This window comes from Orbicella faveolata, unplaced genomic scaffold, assembly GCF_042242905.1.
Source record: "Orbicella faveolata isolate gen_17 unplaced genomic scaffold, um_ofav_v1 contig_13, whole genome shotgun sequence".
In the NCBI taxonomy this organism is placed as follows: domain Eukaryota; kingdom Metazoa; phylum Cnidaria; class Anthozoa; order Scleractinia; family Merulinidae; genus Orbicella; species Orbicella faveolata.
The window spans coordinates 18910524-18933302 of record NW_028301540.1 but is presented as its reverse complement, the minus strand read 5'-3'; the positions used below and the strand labels follow the sequence as shown (position 1 = coordinate 18933302).

At 37.9% G+C, this 22779-nt stretch overlaps 1 protein-coding gene across 4 annotated transcripts in view; it reads right to left on the bottom strand.

Moving 5' to 3' along the window:
• Positions 1-21652, bottom strand: part of LOC110060524 (zinc finger protein 830-like) — a 103355-nt gene extending 81703 nt beyond the window's left edge. Inside the window, exons 1-3 of one of the 4 annotated variants that reach the window (XM_020767312.2) lie at positions 21514-21652; positions 17405-17504; positions 9698-9748 (exon numbers count right to left, since the gene is read on the bottom strand). In XM_020767312.2, coding sequence (XP_020622971.2) covers positions 9698-9748; positions 17405-17504; positions 21514-21599 — 237 coding nt within the window. In that variant the 5' untranslated portion in view covers positions 21600-21652. The remainder of the gene's footprint in view (positions 1-9697; positions 9749-17404; positions 17505-21513) is intronic. The other 3 variants (XM_089284940.1, XM_089284941.1, XM_089284942.1) reach the window with 3 other exon arrangements.
• Between the last annotated feature and the right edge of the window lie 1127 nt (positions 21653-22779).

Genomic DNA, 22779 nt, shown 5'->3' with positions numbered 1-22779 from the left:
GAAGCGTTTAGACTTGCTACAGGGTGTTTCAAAAGTCTGTTCCAATTTAAAATTGTTAATTTTTCGAACAAATCAATTGTTTGTTAGAACATTTTCAACACATTGAGGTAGAGAATTTATTAAAATAGCTGGCAGTTGCCTGATTTCAAGCCGAAAAGGACTAGGTACAAGTCTGTAATTTATGGGATTAGCAACTATTGATCCACATAGTCATAAAGTGCAGACCAAGCTTAACAAAATCCCCAAGTTTGGTGTCAATAGACCCAATAGGAAGCAAGATACAGCCATTTGAAAATGTCAAAATTTACAAAGAAATGTATGGCCATATGGACGCTGTGTCCGGATGACCGAACATTTCTTTGTTAATTTTGAGGTTTTTAAATGGCTGTATCTCCGTCAAAACTAGCCTGATTAACACCAAACTTGGGGATTTTGTGACACTCGGTATGCGCTTTCTGACTATGCAGATCAATAGTTACTTTTCCCATAATTTACAGACTCACTCCTAGTCCTTTTCGGCTTGGAATCGGGCAGTAACAGTCTACTAGATGCCTTTCTTTCGATTTTCGCTCCAAATGTGCACACGCGCATTTTCCCACCATTTTTTTCGCGCCCTTTGTGTATGTTGTTCCTTTCCTGAATTTGTTGTTATTCTCTGATTGTTTTCCTTAACTTTCTGTTTTCTCTATCATGAAAATGAAGTCAGACATTGTTTATGCTAGAGCTCAAGCAGCCATATTACGATCTGGTCATTCAGTCAAAGAAATCGCTAAATTTCTTAACAAGATGGAATGCTGGGTGAACAAGTGGTCGAAAAGAGAGTGCTTCGAGGACAAACCAAGAAGTGGACGACCATCTGTTTTGACCAATTGTGCTCGAAAATCAATGGAGAGAGCAAATTACAAACGGAACAAATTGCCAAGAATCTTCAGCAGAAAAATATCAAAGTTTTGAGCATAACAGTGTGGAGATACATGACTAGGAAAGGATGGAAGGCTTTCAAGAGAAAGAAAATATCTTTGTTGAGCAAAAGGTAAAGGAAAGCCTGTTTGAGATTTACTAAGAAATACGTGAAGCTTAGAGCAGAAGATTGGGACAATTTTTTATTTACAGATGAGTGTCCTAAATATCTTTTCCAGTACCCTAATCCAAAAAACAATATTGGGGCTTGCAGGAATGTGATGTTCCTCCAGCTTTCCAAGTGAAGCAAAGTGCAATGGTGATGATGCGAGGTGGCATGATGGGTCGTGGGCTAACAAATGCTGTGTTTTCACGAGAGAGGTTTACCACCATTACTGCTTACCAAGGTTCCGTCACTAAACTGCAGTTGTTAGAGAAGCTGATTACACAGACCTAATTAACTAAAGTAGGCTTCAAACAACAGACGGTTTTAGATTTTCTCAGAAAACAAGTGCTGCAATGTTGCGTCTTTGTCAATTTGCAGGCAGTGATGTTGAGCCAAACTCTTCATAAATGTAAAGCTTTGTAGATGAATAGTGAAAAGAAAATTTTAATATATCTCGCTGAGCCTCTTCCCGCATGTTTACCGGTACTTCTTCTTATTTGGGACTGCTTTAAATTCTAACATTTGCTTTTCTTCTCCAGAGACCTCAATTATGATTTTTTCCCTCTCTCTTTGTGGTAGGTCTTCCTCTAGTTGTGCCTGCATGTACACTGCTACTAAGCTACTGAGCTTCCAACAGAAAGGAAACGCTTATGGCACTTGACAATGAATGGGAAACAGCAGTCCAGGATTTCTTTGTCTAAACATGAGTTAATTTAGCTTTTCTTGCTCGTCGACTTGAAACCTACTGATATTAGGAAGAATCTTTGTCTACTTTTCTCTTCTTTACATGTGGAACACATGAACACTTGCTGCCAAGCTCTCTCGACAATGTCTGCTTTTTCTTGGTTACTGTCGGTTACTGAGCTAAACCATGCCCGATAAGGCGTTCAACTGTTGGCAAACCTAGGTTGAGTTACTTTTGATTTTGCCACCATTTACTGAGGTTTGCTACCGTGTTTACATGATTAAAAATTCACTTCAGTAAAGTTAAAACAAAACCAAGGTAAACATCTCTCGTGAAAACACAGGCAAAGTTACACGTGCTACCCACAGGCCAAACCTTAACTTCTGATTACTACATCAACCAACTCCTTGAGAAAGAAGTGAAACCATTAACATCAAGGTGTCAGGTGACAGGTTGCCCGATAGAGAGGAAGTTGTTTAGCTCAAAGAAAGAGATTACATTCGTTCAGGATGGAGCACCGGCTCACACTTCAGAGGTAACTCAGACATGGTGTCAAAAGAATTTACCAAACTTTTAGCCAAGGATGGCTGGCCAGCAAACACTCCTGATCTCGATCCCATTGGGAACATCTGGAGTATCATTGACGAGACAACATACAAAGATCCAGCCCCCAAAATGATGAAAGAGCTGAAAAGGCGACTATGCTTTGCATGGAAAAATGTGACTGTTGACACGCTGAAGGAACTCACACTTTCTATGCCTAGGCACGTAGAAAATGTCATTAAAAATAAAGGCGGGCATTCTGGTTACTCATAATACAATACAACGATACAATAACCTTTATTTCACCTCGAAATTAAAATAGCAAAATTGAAGAACAAGAAGAACAGAGCCGTTCCTGCAGTTAGCGTAATTGTTGCAGGTTTAGGTGATTTAATGAATGACCAAGTTTCTTCTTTACAAAGAAAGGGCATTGCAGCAAATTTGCATCCACCATTTCACCGACTTTATTTTCCGTTCATTGCGACTGATTCTCAACATTATTTAATCAAGAGAGATTTACAGAATTAAAATTCTCCTCGACTAATTCCATCTTCTTCAGTTAATTCGGATTCTTGTTGGTACAAGCTAGATCTACATAAGTTTATAACATTTGTCAGGCAGCTCTCTGGTTGATCGCTGGTTATCTAGACTAAAACAACTAATTCTTGATCGCTTTAAACACGGTTTTGTCTTTTCAGGAGGCGTTAATCAATGGAACAGCTTTTGCCATTTGTCTGCTGCCTATATACTGTACTGTAAACAAATAAATTCATTTGAGTTAGGGAACAGTACTAGTAAACATTTTGATGGAAATCATTTTCTCCTTTTGCGATGATCGTGGGTGGAGCACATGAAAAGTGAGAACTGTCAATCATGTTTTTCGCACCAAAAATTTATGCTCTGATTCACATTCCTGCAAGTGAAACAAGTCGACCTCTCATGACTTATGACGCTTGCGCTCGTCCTCGCAACTTCATCGCTCAAAGATTACCCTCTCACTTCACTCGAGGGAGGTAAATAAGTCAAGGATTAAGAAAAGGTCGACTTGTGGCAAGTCTAAGAGCGTTGTTTTTTGCATTCACTTGTTTCCTGCACATAGCAACAGAGTCTAACAAAGACCGTTGATCGATCAAAGGCCGACCATACTTGGAAACTTCATAAACCGTCCACGGATTTTATTTGTAGAGTATGAACCTCCTGTAAAACCTTTTTACTAAACATTTGTGTAAAGAGCCATTGAGTCAAAATATATTTGTTTTATTGCACGCTGAGAAGCATTAATTATTGCATTTGATCATATTTGAAAACTTTATAAACCATCCATTGGGGTAGTTAAAGAGCTATTCCTATTTCATGCCACATGCCACAAATTACTGTTTATTCAATGATCCTAAATTGTGCCTATAACAAAGTAAAAGCTAACAAAAGTCACCCAAAAAGTCACAGGTCGCACAACAATTAACACTAACTAGTGTCACATTTTAATTAGAATCTCCCTAGAATCTTTGTATTTATTGCGCTTTTCCTGTTCACCTGCACCAAGAGGGGTTCCAATGTGATGGCTGCAGCAGATGGCGCACAGAAATCAAAAATGAATAATCTAATTGTTTTAGTATAAATCTACTAGTCGTTCAAAACTTTATCTAAATCCTCTTCACAGAAACTTAGAAAATGCCAAGAAGTGGCCTGATTGACAGCCTTAGCTTCAGCTGCAACGTGCATTCCCAGCGGCCATACATGTATACAATGTATTGACTCTGTGTGGTTCGTCCGAAAGGCAGTCCCTGTAAGGTGTCAGTGACAGAACGAGACAGGGTTTTCAGGCCTGTCCAGCATAGTCACAACCATACGGTGGAGGTGGGGGTAGCAACCGCAGCCTGCAAGCTGAAGCACAAACAGAGCCCCTTCAGAACCTCATCACCCATATCAGATGACAGTGGATTGAAAGCACGGTGTTCCTTCCAAACAACTGGAGCATCTAACAGCAGGCCATCAGAACAAAAAACAACATGGAGGGATGGCTCAACACTCTGGATTGTCATGCGAGTGGGCATTGTGGATTATCTCTGTACTCCTTGATTGAGCTCCTGGACAGAGAGACGAGACTTACAGCCGTCACCATCAGGCTTGTGTCAGATAGAAAACTGAAGCAGGTCCATTGGAAGCAGTACAGAAACCTGCAGGCCAGGCTATTCGACAGCTGGGAGAAGTACAAGAGGAAAGGGAAGATGCTGAAAACCTGCTTGCATATCAATGGCCCGACTCGTGGGAACTGAAAAAGTCAATAAAACCCACAACCGAAAAAGGGCTTCTTTAGGAGCCACCAAGTTTGCAAAAGAAAATGACAAGGAATAAACTATCACATTCTCATCCCATAGCCCTTTTCGCTTCTCTTAGCCGGAGGGGCCTTGGCATGAGAATCAAAGGGCTCTGGAGACAGGATTTGTGAGTCCAGATTCTAGGACCTCTGGTCTTCATATATGCAGTTGCAATGTTTCTATATACTGTATGGGATTGACAATGGTGGCCGTCAAGGCAGGATTCAAGGAATCTTTGTTACAGGCCTTAAATGGTATCAATTTGGAGAATGTTTCTGTCAGTGTAGAACAGAAAGAAGTGATAAGGAACATTGTTTTAAAGAAAGACACTAAATTTTTACCTGCTTTGGCAAGTCATTGATTTTTCAGTTATTGCCCTTTGTTTTTGACTCCTGGGATGGATCAACTGAATTGTTTAATTTTGAGCCCAATCGGGGCAAAATCGTTTTTGGCATATTTCTACCATGAAAGAAAGCTGTATTAGCAGAAACTAACTATGGCCCGTTTCTATTCTTACCAGGACCTATCCATGGGCAAAATACAAGCAAAATCAATTTTTCAACTTGTGCTATTGATAGGCGATTTAGGTCAATTTTTGTAGGCATTCACTCTTAAACAATATTTGGAAGAGAACGTTTCACTTCAAAGATCTAATGGCAATATCTTTGGGCTTACAGACACCGTGGCCTTATTCACTAACGAAGCCTTATTTTTCATATTTAGGGTATTCCTCAGGGCATGTTCTCTCCAAAATGAAGTCAGTGAACCCCCATTTTTTCTACATTTCTGACATAACTAACTCATTATCTTACAGTGGTAAAAGTCTCAGGGAAAAATCAATGTTGGAAAGTTTTTGCACGAATGTCCTTAAGGGCCCATTAACCGATCTTTTTGAGTTGTTGCTAAGGAAAATTTATTCTCATATAACCTCATTATTTCAAACTATCAAAAAATTCGTAATTTCCTGGAAAAAGCATGATTTTGAAAAAGGAATGCATAGCTGTCTTTCCAACATTGGCTTTGATCGAAATCTGTCGAAAAAGGCTAGATTTAATGAAAAACCGCATTTCCTTTAGCATTTAAAGAAACCGAAAGTGCGCCCGATATATATTGGAAGTTACCCTATCAGCGTGTGTGCAATTTACACTACCAGCACACTTTGGTAAGATCAAACAAAGCCACATGGAGTTAGTTTTTCTCTTTCTATTGCTCTTGTTTTTCTGTCTTTTTCTTATTTTGTCTCTGCTTGTACTTTTTTTACTTTGCATTTTGTGAAACACAAAGAAAAACATCTAAAATGTAAGCGAATTTGGAAGGTATTGAGTTGTTTTTACTTTCCACGCACAGGCTGACTTAAGTAACCAGAAGTGAAATTTCACCTCCTTAGCAACGTGCGCGAGTGTGCACATAAATTGGTTAATGGGCCCTTAAGATTCTTGAGTGACAAATTCCCAAAAGGAAGCTAAAAGTTCTCCCCTGGTGTCCTTCAAAATAATATAGATACAGTTGGAGCAATTAGTGTTGTTTGAAAGTGTTGAAATGCACTGCCTGACTTCATATCGACAAAACATGGAGTGTTTACACAAATCAAGCAAGTTATCTTTCACGCCAAATATCAAAGCCCCAAGTGATGTACATTGTACCCCTTGGGAAAATCCACTCATCTCTTTCTTTTTTGAAGTAAAACTTTTCAAGTAGTCTTTGTTCCTCTAACTACTTATTTGTGGGAAGGGCAGACTTTGCTATGGAAGCATTTTTGACACTTAAAACTTGCCAATCGAACGCACTTAATGCTCGCTTTTGAAAAGTAAACATACCTGTACTTGATCACATTAATTTCTTTGGAACTGACGGCTATGCGTTCAGCAAAAATACAATAAGCAAAGAAGTTATACCTTATATATATATATATATTTTATGTAAAAGTGAGTTTCAAACTTCAGAAGACATCTTTCGCTTCGCTCAATTTGATCAATCGATTTGCTGAAACATTGTATGAAAATTGAAATGTGATCGGACATGTCTTGTTTGGAGTATTAAATAATTTGATTTAAACCATCCTCTCGCTAACATAGATTCTACTGTTCAAACATTTTTGTCAACAAAAGGAACATTTTTGATTGAGATTTGACAAACACTGTAGTATTTCATGCCTGCACGCCCTTACTGAAAAAAGTGATTTCAACTTTCAGTCTAATGCGCCGCCAGCTGATAAATTTGCATAGAATGTGAACAACTGATCAATGCGTGCCAGCCGATTCAGACAAATCAATGTCCATTAAAACTTTTCAGAAGATTTTGTAATGAAGCCCACATTTGATTTAAAATATCAGTTCACAAATTAAGAGTAAAAGTATGTAGCGAAAGTGAGAATTTTTTTCCCTAGAAGTACATTTAAATATCATTCTGTAATCTCCGCCTACTGGCAGCATAAAGTTATCTCAATGAAACACACTGTCTAATTACTTCTATTCTTCTCTGATAAATAGGGCAAAATTTGAGCAGTCAGAGCTAGAACAATATCTGAGAAAACGACCTACACTGGGGATTATTTGAATGACAGGCCTTACGCATGCTCTCTGTCTTCTTATCTACTCATTTGAATTTTCCCATGCGACGTTTTACGATGGGAGCCATTCTGTAATCATGATATAATATCTCAAGTGGCAATATTTCAAACTTCGTATCTTGGCATTCGTATGACGAAAGAAGTACATTACATGTATTAGCTACTGGTATTTCCACTTATTTTGTTGTACTGACAGCCATTTAAACACAATTTGCCATAAAGATTGCTGAAACACAAGGGTGCTGAACTTGTGAGAGAAAAATAAAGTCTTTTGTCGATGTAAACATCAAAAAGAGACTTTGCCTCCACAGAATTCCACTCCGCAACAAAACAAAATCAGAGAAATCAAAGAGATAAACAACAGCAACAAAAAACATTAAACTAAGAATCACACAATCGGCCAGTGCATTTGAATGGTTTCACAAGACAATATTGATTTGAAGGTGTTGAAGGATATGGACCAAGAGAATTCATGCAAAGAGCCAGACCAGAAGTCTTGAGGTTAATGAGAGAGAATTGTCAGAAAGGGGTCATGATGATTTTGAATTGTGAAATGGTCAAACAAAACTTAATTAACAAAAATGTCGAAATTCTGAATGATCATTTCCAAACCTCTCAAATCAAAAATCTTAACATAGTTATCAAATCTGAAGAATTTGTCAATTTCTTGGAAGCAATTCAAAAAAAGAACTTTAATCAAAGGGGAGTAGCGGTAATTGGAGGTTTCAAAGAGTTTTATCGCTTGATATTCATATGGTCGATCACAACCCATTAAGTGGTTCATCTGATGTCATGCTTCCAAAATTCATTAAAAGCAAGAAGGCAGTCACAAACATGCAAAACAAAGACAATCAATACTTCAAATGGTGTGTGACAAGAGCTCTTAATCCTGTTGAAGTGCACCCTGAAAGGATCACAAAGCTTCTTGAGGTAATCAGTCTGAGCTGCTTGACTGGAGAGGTATCAAATTTCCAGTTGAGATTAACAACGTAAGAAGGTTTGAAATGCAGAATAAAGACATTATCACAAAAAAGAAGAAATCCATCCTTTAAGAAAAAGCAAGGAGAAACGGAAGCATATTGTTAACTTGCTGCTCATTGCAAAAGAAAAACGAAAGCACTATTGCCTAATAAAAAACATGTTTGCCTGATAAAAAACATGAGCAGGTTGTTATCAATGGAAGTTTCACATCGTGAAGAATCAAAGGAAATTTGATTGAGTAGTCTGAACCACGTTCCTAATAAAGAAAATTTAATTTAGCAATTCATGAACAGTATCGCTGGAACAATGAAGCGATAAAGATTGAAATGCCTATGGTGAAAACAAATAGAGAAACAGGGGAAGAAAATACCAAAAATAAAATTCAAGAATCATAACCATTCAATAAAAATTCCTTTTGTAGTATATGCTGACTATGAAGCTTTGGTTGAACCAATTTAAAGCTGTGAGCCAAGCAGTGAAAAGAGTTTCCCCAAACAATATCAAGAACATAAATCTTGTGGGTTTGGTTACCATATCATTTGCTTTGATGATAAGCTGTACTCTCAAGAGCACCTATAGAGCAAAGAGTGTAGATGAAAGATTTGTATAGAGTTTGACTTTATCAAGAAGGAGACCCCCTTAACTCAAGATGAAAGCTGTGAGTTCAACCAAGCTAAAAAAATGTTGGATATGTGATAAACTGATAGAAGATGAAAAAGATAAAGTGAGAGACCACTGGAATTTCACAAGAAAGTATTGTGGAGCAGCTCACAAAAAATGCAACCTCCAATCCAGGAAGCTGAAGTTCACTCAGGACTGTGATATTTCATACTTTAGCCAACTATGACTCTTGTCTATTCGTCAAGAACCTCAGCAAAAGTGAAGGAAATGTCAAATGAACTCCCAACAATGAAGAAAAGTAAGTAGCTTCAGCAAAGCCATCATAGCAACAGCTTAAAGTTCATGGTTTCTTCCCTTGATAAATTGGTTAGTAATCTAACCTCTTGTGGTAAATGTTATGCATGTAAACCAGGAAATTGCTTGAAGCGCTATATGAAGGATGAATGGAAAGGGATTGGGCGTTGTGGTGAGTGTTTAAACTGTAAATTAGTAAAAGAATCATGTCAAAAGCCTGTGGACAACTATGAAGAATAATTATAGCCACATAGATTTACTCATGAGGAAAGGTGTCTACCCATATGACTATATGAATAGTCTCTCTAAGTTTAACAAAATGGAGCTTCCTCCAAAGGAAGTGTTCTACTCTAAGCTGAATGACTGTCAGTGATATCTCTGATAAAGACTATGAGCAGGTTAAAAAATGTGGGATTCTGGCAAGCAGTTGTAAAATGTAGGATAGTACAGTGTAGTTATAAAATGCAGGATTCTGGGACAAAAACCATTTATGACTCATAAAAGTACATAAGTACACTACTCATCATTTTAAGTGATACAAAAGAGACTTGTTATGTACAATATCTCAACATGCAACCTGAAATCAGAGCCTACAAAAATGTCTGGCATGAATGTTGTACCTCTGTGACTGACTGATCTTTACTGGATTTCCCTTTAAAGTTTGCCAAGTTCTGCAACAAAATTTTGCATGTTAAACTTAACTATTTATATATTTGTAAGCTGTACACACACTTTTTGTTATGGACAATTTCAGTACAGTGGGCAAATTAGGGTTTTCAAAACATGATTTAACCCATGTAATTTGACCATCATGATTCAACTACATACAGTCACACACCTCTGGAAATTGAATTTCACAGGCTTTCTGGTTTATTGTTTACTTAATTTCAACTACATCTTAATTTCCTCCATGGATGCTTCTTTGTATACTTGCCAGAGATGTATGATTATACATGTAGTTGAATCATATTTTGACTGAGTCATGTTTAGCAACATGATCTCTGCTTAATTTATTAAATCTTTAGATAGCTGCCTGACAATTTTTAGTTTCATTGTTATTGTAGCTAGCTAATGCCATATTTTTAAGTTTCAAGTTATTGTATTTTTTTCTCTCTGTAGTATAAATATATGTTGTTGCTGTTGTTACAACTATGATTTGCCTCTTCACCCAAACTCACATAATTCTGGCAAATTTACTAGTCTGTCAATTATCCAGTGAAACATACATGTAGAGACAAGTTGAAGTGAGATCAATCACTCACTGCCACTTATTTTTAGGTGTATCACATCTGAGGTCAAATCACTATGAGTAAACCATGACAGGCAAATCACCTTTTGAAAACACAGGTTTTACTACTACACTGAAATTAGCAAATTAAGTCTGACATTAGACACCAATTTGAAGCTTAGGTCTGTGTGTGTGGAGCGTATGCCAAAAAGAATCAAGTTCGCATCCCAATGTACAGCGAGAGAAAAGACACACAACGTCAAAGTCAGAGATGACGAATCTAGCAAGAAAGAATTCTTGTACTGTGTGACAATGAAGCCAGTGATAACAGAAACTGTCAACAGCATCTCAGAATGGGAAATTTACGCACAGATGTTTATCAACGAAAAGCCTGTGAGATTCCACATCGATTGCGGTGCAACAGTAAATGTGTTGCCACATAAATATGTCAACAAAGAGAACATCTAGCTGAACAAATGTGTCCTGCAGATGTGGAAACATACACAACCCTTAAACCCCAAGAAGTACTCAGTTGATTCCATTGTGGTTAAGAAGAATTTGACTCCACTGCAGGGCACCAAAGTGATACAGCAAAGTGATACATTTTGAAAAGGTAGCAACAGCGACAACAACCTCTGCAACCAGTAAGAAAGCAGAAACAGCCAGGAAATCATTGTTCAGTACAGTGATGTGTTTGAAGGTGATCTGGGAACACTAGGACTACAGCACCTCAACATTGACCCTTCAGTGCCTCCAAGCATTGCACCATGGCAACGAGTGGCATTCACCATCAAACCAAATCTCAAGACTGAGCTTGAAAGACTGAGAGACATTGGAGTACTGATGCATGTTGATGAGCCCACTGCTCTTGTTTTCAAGGGTTTCAATATTTTATGAAAACTGTTGTTGTAGGTTCTAGAATCCAAATTTGCTTAAAGACAAAATTGATAAAGATTACTTGCTGGTGTGGTACAAATGAAATTTTTCCCCCTCATCCCAGACTATGGGTCTGAAAACAAAAAAGGTTACTTAAGTATTGAAGTGAAGTAATATATAAAATTGAGAAATCAAAATTTAAAGAAGCAAGTCAGCCAAAAACTCCCTTCATGAGCCTGCCAGAGGTGAAAAAGACACAGGGAAAGACAAAAGTGAGGTTAAATACTTCTTTCGTATTCATTCAGTAAGAAGGATCTGGTCAATTTTAAAATGAGATAAAAGATAACCTTTGTAGTCCTCCCTGACAGGTTTAGTTGGTACATTCATGTCTACTTGCAAGATGTTCTTGTGCAAACAGTTTTGACACCCAGCTGTAAAACGCTTCGTATTCCAGGTGAATCTAGTTTAAGCATTATGGAGGCTAGAAACGATTGAAACAAAATGCAATAAACCATTGAAAGGAAAAGATAGAAAGGACTGAAATGAAAGGTAGAAATGATTGAAACCAAAGGTAGAAACGATTAAAACCAAAGGTAAAAACGACAAAACGATAGAAACAAAACGGTCAAAACGAACAAAAGAAACCATTGAGAAACACTGAATGCAAATGCTCGTTTGAACTCCGAACGCTCATCCTAAAATTTTGTTAAATTTTTTAGAATGTAACGCTAGAAAGTGATTTCTAACTCTAAAAAAGCTACCATTTGACAAGAAATTCATCTTTGACTACAGCTAAATGTGCACCTTGATTTTTCTAGATTTTCGTTGGTTATTCTTAATTACATGTAGTGGAAGCAGAAATAATCGCCAAAATTCTTAGTGCGTTCACTCCATCATAAATTTCAAGTATGTACGGTGTTTTGATTTCGTTGTAAATTTATAACAAAAGGATGTTTGCCCATTTTCTTATCATCAGGTAGATGCACATGAAATTTACTTGTTATTTATGCTGTCAGATTGATCTTATTGTTCCTTAATTTTGCACTCTAGCTTGCTATTTAGCGTTACAGATTTTGTTAGGCCATTATACACCAACACCATGCACATGGCTATCTTGTGAAGTTCCTACCTCGCCTGACAGAAGTATTAGAACCAATACAGCAGTTGATATGCACAGAAGTACCATGGCAGTGGCAGCATGAGCATGATGCAGTGTTTGAGAAGGTCAAAGACCTTGTGACACTGGCACCGTTGCTGAAGTATTACAACCCTACAGAGGAGCTCACTGTCCAATGTGATGCAAGTGAAAGTGACTTGGGGCTGCCATCATACAAAACAGGCAACCCACAAGGTTTGCAAGTCATGCCTTGAAAGACCCAGAGACTCGATAAGCACAATTAGCAAAGGAGATGCTAGCTGTGGTGTTTGCACTTCAGAAATTTGATCAATATGTCTATGGTCGCCCAGTAACAGTCCAGAGTGACCACAAGCGCCTTGCAGCCATCTCGGACAAACCACTATAATGTGTGCACCTAAGACGCTACAACGGATGCTGTTGAAAGTGCAGAAGTATAATGTGTCCATTATTTACAAGCCAGGTCAAGAGATGTACCTCACTGACACCCTCAGCTATACCCAGCCCATTCTATGAAGCTCAATTAGGTGTAGAAATTTTCGTAGAGCTCTACGACTCTATGGTAGTATTTTGAATGTTTAAGCTCCATTTCTCTCGGATATGCGTACACCGTAGAGGTATAGTGGTGTATAGTTATTGTAGCAAATATTATATCGCTTAGGGAATGTTGAGTGTTACTACGGATTACAGTGTTTTAATAATTGTTTTCAATTTACAATTCTGTACTGAGTTTACCCTGACTACGCTCTACGCTGTATGTTCTTCCATTTATGGTCAACATGCTATGCTCTTAAAGCTCTTACACTCCATGTTCCACCACCTACACTCTGCACTCTACATATTTATGAGTTTATCAGTTCAAGAATTTTTGACTACTCTCTACACTAGCTTACAGGCTTAAAAAACCAGTAGAGTGATAAAAAGTATTGGGTTGCAAGTCCAAGTTTCTCAATCATCTGTGATGCTGTAATTTTTGTAATTGTAATTTATTGGCTTTCTTTATTAACTCATATATATTAAAGTGTTATTAAAGTGTTATTACGGTTTACAGTATTTTAATAATCTTTTTAATGTACAATTCTGTATTGAGTTTACCCTCTACGCCCTATGCTCTACGCTATATGCTCTCCCATTTACATTCTACTCTCTACATTCTACCAGCTACTCTCTTCAATCTACTCTCTATGATCTACCATCTACCCTCTAAGCTCATCTACGCACTCTACCATCTACCCTCTAAGCCCATCTACACTCTACTTTCTACGTTCAACCAGCTTCTCCCTTCAATCTATGCTCTATGATCTCTGATCTACCCTCTAAGCCCATCTGCTTGGAAGGTTACTGGAATTTTTTAATTTTTTTAAAATTTTTTAATGAAGACTAGTGAGCAGCATTAAGGAAGACTTCTTGTAGCTGTAAGCTTTTTCGTTTATTTCCGATGCGTTTCATCTTTGTCTGAGACTTCTTCAGGGAATGATTACAACTAACATCGAACAGCATATATAGCACATAAAAATACCTATTAAGTTTAACTTCCCATGGAAGTGAATAACTGCTGTAACATGCTCTAAATGGATGTTAGAAGAAATGCCTTAATGCATATGTTATTGCATGTTGTTAAATTTTGGGGGCCATACAATTAGCGCTAATCGTATGGCCCCCCCAAAACATACTATTTACACAGATGTGCTAAAGTAGTAGTACATTTATAACTGACAATACAGTCTAAGTCTGGTAAATGTCTCTGGATAACCAGCTTGATGTTAGTGGTTCTGAGTTAAACCATTTATTCAAACTTGAAATGAACAGCAATCTCTATGACAAATTACAACCCTAAAAACTAGTAAACTACATCTCCACATGGTCGCAAAACATCTAGTAAGCGTTCAAAGTCACATGACCTAAGTATTCGCACTTTTTGAGTACATTATAAGAAAATATCCTTCACATCAGTTAGCATGACTACAGTTAAATGTAGATTTAAAGACTACTGTTGTACCATTAAGTGATTTACGTTTTAGCAAAAGCCATTTAGTTCTGTTACTGTATTAACCTCCCTGAATAAAGGAAGTAAAAACCCAACGGGATAACCACAAAGCCGCAGGTGCTTCCAAAATTTCTCGCATTTCACTAAAGGCTTTAAACATGGAGCTATTCCTAGTATAGCATATAAGCTCGCCTCTAATAAAAGCCCTCTTGTTGCTTGCACGATGAAACAACTCAAAGGCGAATGTACAGATACTTATTTAGTGGCTTTTGATAGAGAGAAAACTGCAGAGTGCTAAAATTAGCATCTTTGTAAACAAATACATGTAAATGGAGAAACGAAATACTACTTTCGTCAGTAACATAGTACATAAGTTTGATATGATCATTCTTGCTATAGTGACAACTAAGAAACTCTGATAGGATTTCTTTGGGACCCTTCCAAACAAAAAATGTCTTTTTTTACTGTTTTACTTTTTAAATCTTTTTTAACTTTTTTTTATATTTTGGGGCCATACGGTCAGCACTAATCATATGGCCCCCAAAATATAACAAAACGCAATAGCATGTGCATTAAGGCGTTTCTTGTAACATTCATTTACAGCATGTTTCAGCAGTTATTCACTTCCATGGGAAGTTACATTGTAAACTTAGGCACGCTTAAATCATTCTCAGACAGAGGCGAAGTGCATCGCAAATAAACAAAAAAGCTTACAACTACAAGAAGTCTTCCTTTGTGCTGCTCAGTAGTCTTCGTTAAAAAATTAAAAAATTGACAAAAAAAAAAGATTAAAATCCAATAACCTTCCAAGCAGATGGGCTTAGAGGGTAGAGCGTAGAGCGTAGAGCGTAGATCGATGAGAGTAGCTGGTAGATCATAGAGAGTAGAGCATAGACGGGCTTAGAGGGTAGATGGTAGGTCGTAGAGTGCAGAGCGTAGATCGAAGAGAGTAGCTGGTAGAACGTAGAGCATAGATGGACTTAGAGGGTAGATCGTAGATTGTGGATTGTAGAGCATAGATTGAAGAGAGTAGCTGGTAGAATGTAGAGAGCAGAATGTAGATGGTAGTACATATAGTGTAGAGTGTAGAGCATAGAGGGTAAACTCAATACAGAATTGTACAATAAAAAGACTATTAAAATACTGTTAACCATAACAACACTAAACATTCCCCATAAGCTTTAATATTTGCTACAATAACTGTAAGCCTCTACGCCGGTACATGGAACCATAGAACGTAGAGTGTAGATGATAGAGGGTAAACTCAACACAGAATTTTAAATTGAAAACAATTAAAACACTGTAAACCATAATAACACTTAAATAACACTTTGATATATATGAGATATATGCAAGGAACATGCTACAAATTGAAATCAAATGTTACGAAATAGGCAGGTAACCATAGTTATAACAGTACACAACTACGGTAAAAGCTACGAAGTAGAAGGTAATGTATTTTTCCAACACATAGGAGGAGACTGGTGAGGAAAGCGTAGAGTCGTAGAGCTCTACGAAAATCTCTATGCCAAATCGAGCTTCATAAAACGGGCGCAAGTTGCCCTCAGCAGGGCATTTTCCAACACTGATAATGCTCAAGGGGAGTTTGAGCATGTAAATGCACTTAAACTGCTGCTGATGACTGACGAGAGACTTAAGAGATGAAAACCAGCACCCGGGACGATGAAGTTTTGCAGAATTTGAAAGAAGTGATCCAGACTGGCTGGCCTAAGGAGAAGCAAGAACTCCCAGCTGTACTAGCCCCCAATTTCCATTTCTGGGATAAGATGAGCATTTATTATGGTCTTGTTTTCAAAGGAGAGTGACTTATCATCCCTAAGCAGATGTGGCCCAAGATGAAGAATGTCTACACAGCTCACACATAGGTGTACACTACTGATTACCAAGAGCCATGGACTGTATGTAATGGCCAGGTATGACTGTGGAACTGAAGGAGTACATATCCCAATGTGAGACATGCAGCAAATATGAGGTGAGACAACAAAAGAGTCATTGCTGAGCCATGAAATTTCAGACCGACCTTGGGAAAAATTTGGTATAGATCTATACACCATTGATGGCCAAGACTACCTAATCATGGTGGACTATTTCTCAAATTTTTGGGATATCGACCATCTTCAAGACACAAAAGTGAGTACTGTCATGAAGAAACTGAAATGTCACTTTGGAAGACATTGTAATAAGTGACAATGGTCCACGATTTGCTTGTGAGAAATTCAGCAACTTTGTCAACGAATGGGGTTTTGAGCACCAACCAGGGAGTCTGGGGAATCAACAGACAAATGGTAAGGCAGAAGCAGCTGTTAAAGAGGCATGGCTTCTGTGAAAAGCCAAAAAAAAACAAGGGAGACCAAGTAGTACAACAAGTGGGCCTGAGACATGTCCCCTCTAGACGGAGCTGTGGTACAGATGAGGCCAGTTAGTGTGGGAAAAGGCAACGGTGACCCAACACCTTGATGAACGATCTTATGAAGTTGAGACTCAGGAACAAAAGGAACAGCCTCAACCAAGGCCTCTAGAACACACATTCAACCCAGCACTGGCAGTGACACCGAACAAGGAAAAGACTCCACCTAGCAGGCCACCTGAGACAACTGTGGCCAATCAGCCACCAAGTGAGCAGCAAACAACACCTGCTGCTGTTACACAGCATCCTAAGAGAAACATCAAAGAGCCTGAATACCTCAAGGACTATGCACGCTAGAAATTTAGAGACGTTGAACGTTTGATAGGAATCGAATTTGACAATTGATTACAACTTAGCTCACTGATTACCGAGCGTTGATTCTATTATCATAAAAAAGTTATTATTATGGACTTCAAATTGCTCTTTATTCTTTATTAAGGGGGGATGTTACTTCACTAATGCATGCTAGTTACATCATGTTACATAGATGCTAATGCATTCCTATTAGATCACATGATTATCTATACATGCATGAGTTCAATCTGTTGAATAGAGAATATGATAGAACATAACAATATTTACAACCTGTATTATTTTGTATATCATTGAGTTAGTCTTGATGGGTAAGAATGGTGTCTATTATGTTCAGAAATCATACTCTCTTTTAGTTTACCTCTTTATGCTTCTTCCCAAGCACGTGTGAAGTCCACAGAATTGCACTCTTTATAGGTATGTTACACAGCACACAAAAAAGCTGCCCAGAACTATTGTATCTGATGAACATTAAGGTTATCACAACTTAGCTTCACATCAGTTTTTTTTGTAATATTTTGCAAACATAACTGGAGTGTATCAACTGCAAGCCAGAATTTCACTTATAAGTATTGATTGAATGAATGTGACCACATCTAAAATGATTTTGTTTTGTTTCAAGTTGCTGACACAACAGGCCAAAAAAAACTAAAAGTTTAATTTTGCAGAACTGTAACTTGGTGGTCAACTCATTCTACATGTGCTCCAACCGTGGCTTTGATGGAACCACATACATATATATGGGACAATGGTTCTCAGTATGTACCTGCCAGGTCTGTGTGTGAGCATAAAGCAAGTAGCAATATTTCTACTCCCCCGTGGATGGAATACAAGTCTCTTACAGGGGTATCAACAGACCTGGGTGGAGAGGGACACTGCTAGAGTTAAGTGTCTTACCCAAGAACACAACACAATAGCCTCAGCAATACCAGGGCTTGAACCTGGCCCACTTGATCCCAAGTCCAGTTTGTTAACCACTGGACTACTGCACCTCCCTGACCAGTATCTGAACTAGTTAGCATTTTATCGCCGATGAAGTGAAATGAAACAACTTGAACTTTAGTAATGAAACTGTTTGACATTTCACTGAGTCTGTAATGTTATGTATTCAAGTTTATTGAACATCAAGATAGTCAAGATATTGATTTGTTGAGTGAATGAAAAATGAAAACAAACCTCTGGTTATACCCAACATGTTTTATGCACTGAAAAATCATATAATTTAATTTAAAAAGAATTTTGGAACACATAACCATCCCCAAAATATTCAGTGATATCTTGATTCATAGAAAAGGTTACATGTATCTGCACTTCCTTGTGCATGATGACCTGCACACCTCTAGTTGTAGTCGTAAACTGTATAGTTCTACAGCTCTCTGTGCTAGACATAGTGCTGGATCTTGCTCTACATTTATTTATTAAACTGCACACTTGTATTGTTCTATGTTAAGTCCTCTACAGTTTAAAACTGTATACTCCTAAGGCTTTACAGTTTGTGATGGTTTGTGTAGATTTATCTTAATTTCAAACGCAGGTCATAGTCTTGAGTGTCCTGTGGTTTCAAGGGTGACCTTTTTTTGCAGATTTTTCATTGAATCTCTCCATGTTCTGCACCATTTTGAATATCATACGTCATATGTGCAAAGACTATCGCGCACCTCGTAGTTTTCATATTAGTCTGAGAAAGTCTGAGCATCATAAAGTGGATTTCTAAAACTAGACACTACCTTGTGGTTTGTAGTTTATTCAGTCTACATGTTCACAAACACAACTTTGAATTGCCTTGGCTTTGGGATGTTAACCATGGGAACAGCTATATTTCATTGGCTGTAGTTTGATTGAATTTGTTGATTGGTTCCAGTCGCGACAGATAGGTCAGTCTTTATCCGGTTGAATATTGTTCACTCAAATATTGTTTGGAATCAGTGGAAAAGTACTCTGAAGACAAGAGTGAACCAAGGAGTGGCAATGTAAACATACTGTCTACTTTTATTCATCAGGGGAAATATTGGGTTTCAACAAAACACTCACTCCCGGTCAAGTGACCCCCTATTGACCACCTACTGACCCCCTTACTGAACCCCTATAAAATCAATGAGAAAATGAAAATTAAAAAAGCCTTAGAAATATCAATGGGACCGCTTCAAGTTCATCAATAAATTTAGCTTACCTGAAACTTCCAAGATGGCGGACGCGTTGCAGATTTCCGACTCCCTTCTCATTTGATGGAAAGATTTGCCACGGAAAATCCAGCACAGAATAAGTTGGAATATCATCAAGTATGGTATTTGTACCCATTAGAAAATTAAGCAGTGAAAATAACGAGGAAATTCTAGCAACTTAACACGTACACGACTAACTGCGAGCGACACACACACGATTACATCAACCGGAAATTCAATTTGGCAACCTACTTGTACAAACAAAGCTATCTAAGAAATTCTTGCGGTTGAGGTTTGCGCATGTGTTCGTGTCGTTCGCATGAGCAGTCCATCACAAGCCTTTTCGCGAGCCTGCTCACTTGTCAGTGTTTCTCTTTGCCTCATTTTCCAATGTGTACAAAAACAATATTTGATGATATTCAAGCTTAATCTGTGCTCGATTTTCTGTCAACAAAACCTCCACTGAAGAGTCAAAGGAGAACAAGAGAGTTGGAAATCTGCAATGCAACCGCCATCTTGGAAGTTTCAGGTGAGCTAAATTTATTGGTGAACTTGAATCGGTCCCATTGATAGTTCTGGGCTTTTTTAATTTTCATTTTCCCATTGATTTTATAGGGGGTCAGTAGGGGGGTCAGCAGGGGGTCAATAGGGGGTCAGTTGACCGGGGGTCAGTGTTTTGTCAAAACCCGGAAATATTCGAATCAGTCGCATGGAGTTTGTTTACAATAAACAAGCATGCAATTGCAAATGTTTGTTTATATCTGTGCTTCCAGCTTAGAAAAATGTAATACATGTAAAAAATTATATACTTTTACAAATTAGCTTTACGTTTAAACATTACCAGTTAATGTGAAAATATTTTGCACGAAATAATGTAAATATTTTTTGTGAGTCTACAGAAACTGGTGCGATCACGCAACATATCAATAAATTGTGGTTTATACAGGGGACCTCTTCACTGGCATGGACTTTGACACTATGATATATCTGTCTGTAAAACCTTGATGGTTGTTGGCTGCTTGTATCAAGAGAACTTAAAATTTGAATAAAAACAGGGGGGGTTCCCGTATTCATTTAGGAGCAGGAGGACCTTCAATAAACCCCATAATTCCTAAAATTATCTGCTTTCAAAAATGTTTATATTTGAACCATTCACCTTACGCTTTAAGAGAGCAGAAAAATAGGGAGAAAGTTAAGCGAGAAATAGAACAATAGATGTATTGCACCAATGTTGAGGAGCAATTTGATGTATATTACATGAGAAAGGCACTCACATTTAGTCGAAAGGGATTCAACATGTTCCAAGCACGCAGTGTTCTGGGACCACACATTATCTTTTACGAGTGCTTGCTATGGTCCCATTTTCCATGATAATTTTTTACTTTGCTATAGAAATTGGTCCATATTCATTGTATAGAAAGAAGGTGATCTCTGCATTCCAACTAAATAAAAAAATCATTAGGTCCCGGTACTCGTTTCCAAGGAAAAAAGGATGATTTGACTCTCGCAAGCCAAGCCATTTAGAAAAAGCCACCATTTTGTATATGTTGCGTATGTGCATGCGCTCATAAGCGCACACTAATGATGCGAAAATTGTGCACAGTAGGGATGTGCAATGCAATTCAAAGGAATCACCTTAAGGTGTCGAACGCACTCATAATCTTTGATTACTACTAGCTTATATTATAAACCACATATGGTTGAATGGAAATCCCAAATATTGGATCTTGTTTATCATACATGTATGTGAGGGTCCTCACAACCACAGTCCTGAACTTCCAAACATAATCTTAATTCCTTTTCAACTAAACTAGCTCGCAATGTAGGTCTATTTTGTTGAATGGACCCAACATTTTATGCAATAAATACAAATTTTCAGAAATTAGAGTTCATACTTCTCTTCCTAATTGCTAGAGTTCCTACGAAAAACCTGGGAGGTCAAAAAGATAGCAAAAAAGCCACTCACATTGCGCCCCTTTTTATTCCCATGGGGGCTCAGTTTTAGAAATTTGTGAGTACTCCAGTCCTTCCACCTTGACTTTGGACGTGTATTTAGTTACTTAAGTCTCTAAACAAGGAAGGGAATATTCACAATATGTAACTCACACCAAGATTGAAGAATGTAATGTTATAGAAGTATATTGTTGTTAAAGAATTCTCTGGAAACCTCAAGAATAGCAACTGTCTATTCTGAAAATACCAGTCCTTACTCGATCGACCGCAGATGTGGGCTGCAAGATGAAGAACACTTCAGCGAAGGTATTCTGAAGTTTAGCCGCCTGGAAATCCAAGGTTTAGAAAAGGATACTTTGCCAACGGAGATTCAATTTTCTTTTTCATCTCTCTCTGATTTTTTACCAGACGTAACCTTGCATCAACCTTCCTGGACGCCATTTGGAAATAAATTGGGTAGGTACGTCATGTATGGGTACATCGGATGTTACGTTGCGTTGCACTTTCGTCCTGCGTGGCAGACATGTCGACACCTTTTGACCAATTGTATGTGTTGTTGTTTCCTCCAATGAAAATGCGTTGTGACCGTGTCCCCTGAGGTTATTTTACTAGGGGACGGGACACAGGCGGCCCAAGCTCACAATGCGAGGAGTGTTTTTTTTTTTTAATCTTTATGCGAATGTTCAGCGCGCGAAACGTGACACGGTTACCGCCGACATCTACTATATTACATAATGACCGAGTTTGGTTACACGAAACGTGACCTTCGCCTTGCAGTATGTGGTGGTGTTGTGTTACAACGGTTTGAATTTATAAAGGTTTGTATGGGGAAAACGGTAATCGACATTATAGCTGAAATTTTGGTATTTTTGCAATAAAAATGACTCACCTCAATGCCTTGTTGTCTTTTTTATTGTCATCTCGCTTCTCAGCTCGATCCGAAGCCTTTTAAGCAAGTTGTCGCTTTTTGGTTTTCCTCTACTAAGAAAGAGTACTTTACTCTTAATCCGACAAACAAAAGAAGCATATTGAAGAAGCTCAAATTTGAAGAAATCGATCTGTCTATTTAAAAGCGGGAATCTTTAAAATGGGGAATCTTTAAAAGCGGGAATCTTTAAAATGGGGAATCTTTAAAAGCGGGAATCTTTAAAATGAGGAATCTTTAAAAGCGGGAATCTTTAAAACGGGGAATCTTTAAAAGCGGGAATCTTTAAAAGCGGGAATCTTTAAAAGCGGGAATCTTTAAAAGCGGGAATCTTTAAAAGCGGGAATCTTTAAAATGGGGAATCTTTAAAAGCGGGAATCTTTAAAATGGGGAATCTTTAAAAGCGGGAATCTCTAAAATGGGGAATCTTTAAAAGCGAGAATCTCTGGGAATTATTTTTCATTGTAATTATATCGCATGCTAAAGCATATATCTTTAAAACGGGGAATCTTTAAAAGCGGGAATCTTTAAAAGCGGGAATCTTTAAAATGGGGAATCTTTAAAAGCGGGAATCTTTAAAATGGGGAATCTTTAAAAGCGGGAATCTTTAAAATGAGGAATCTTTAAAATGAGGAATCTTTAAAATGAGGAATCTTTAAAATGAGGAACCTTTAAAATGGGGAATCTTTAAAATGG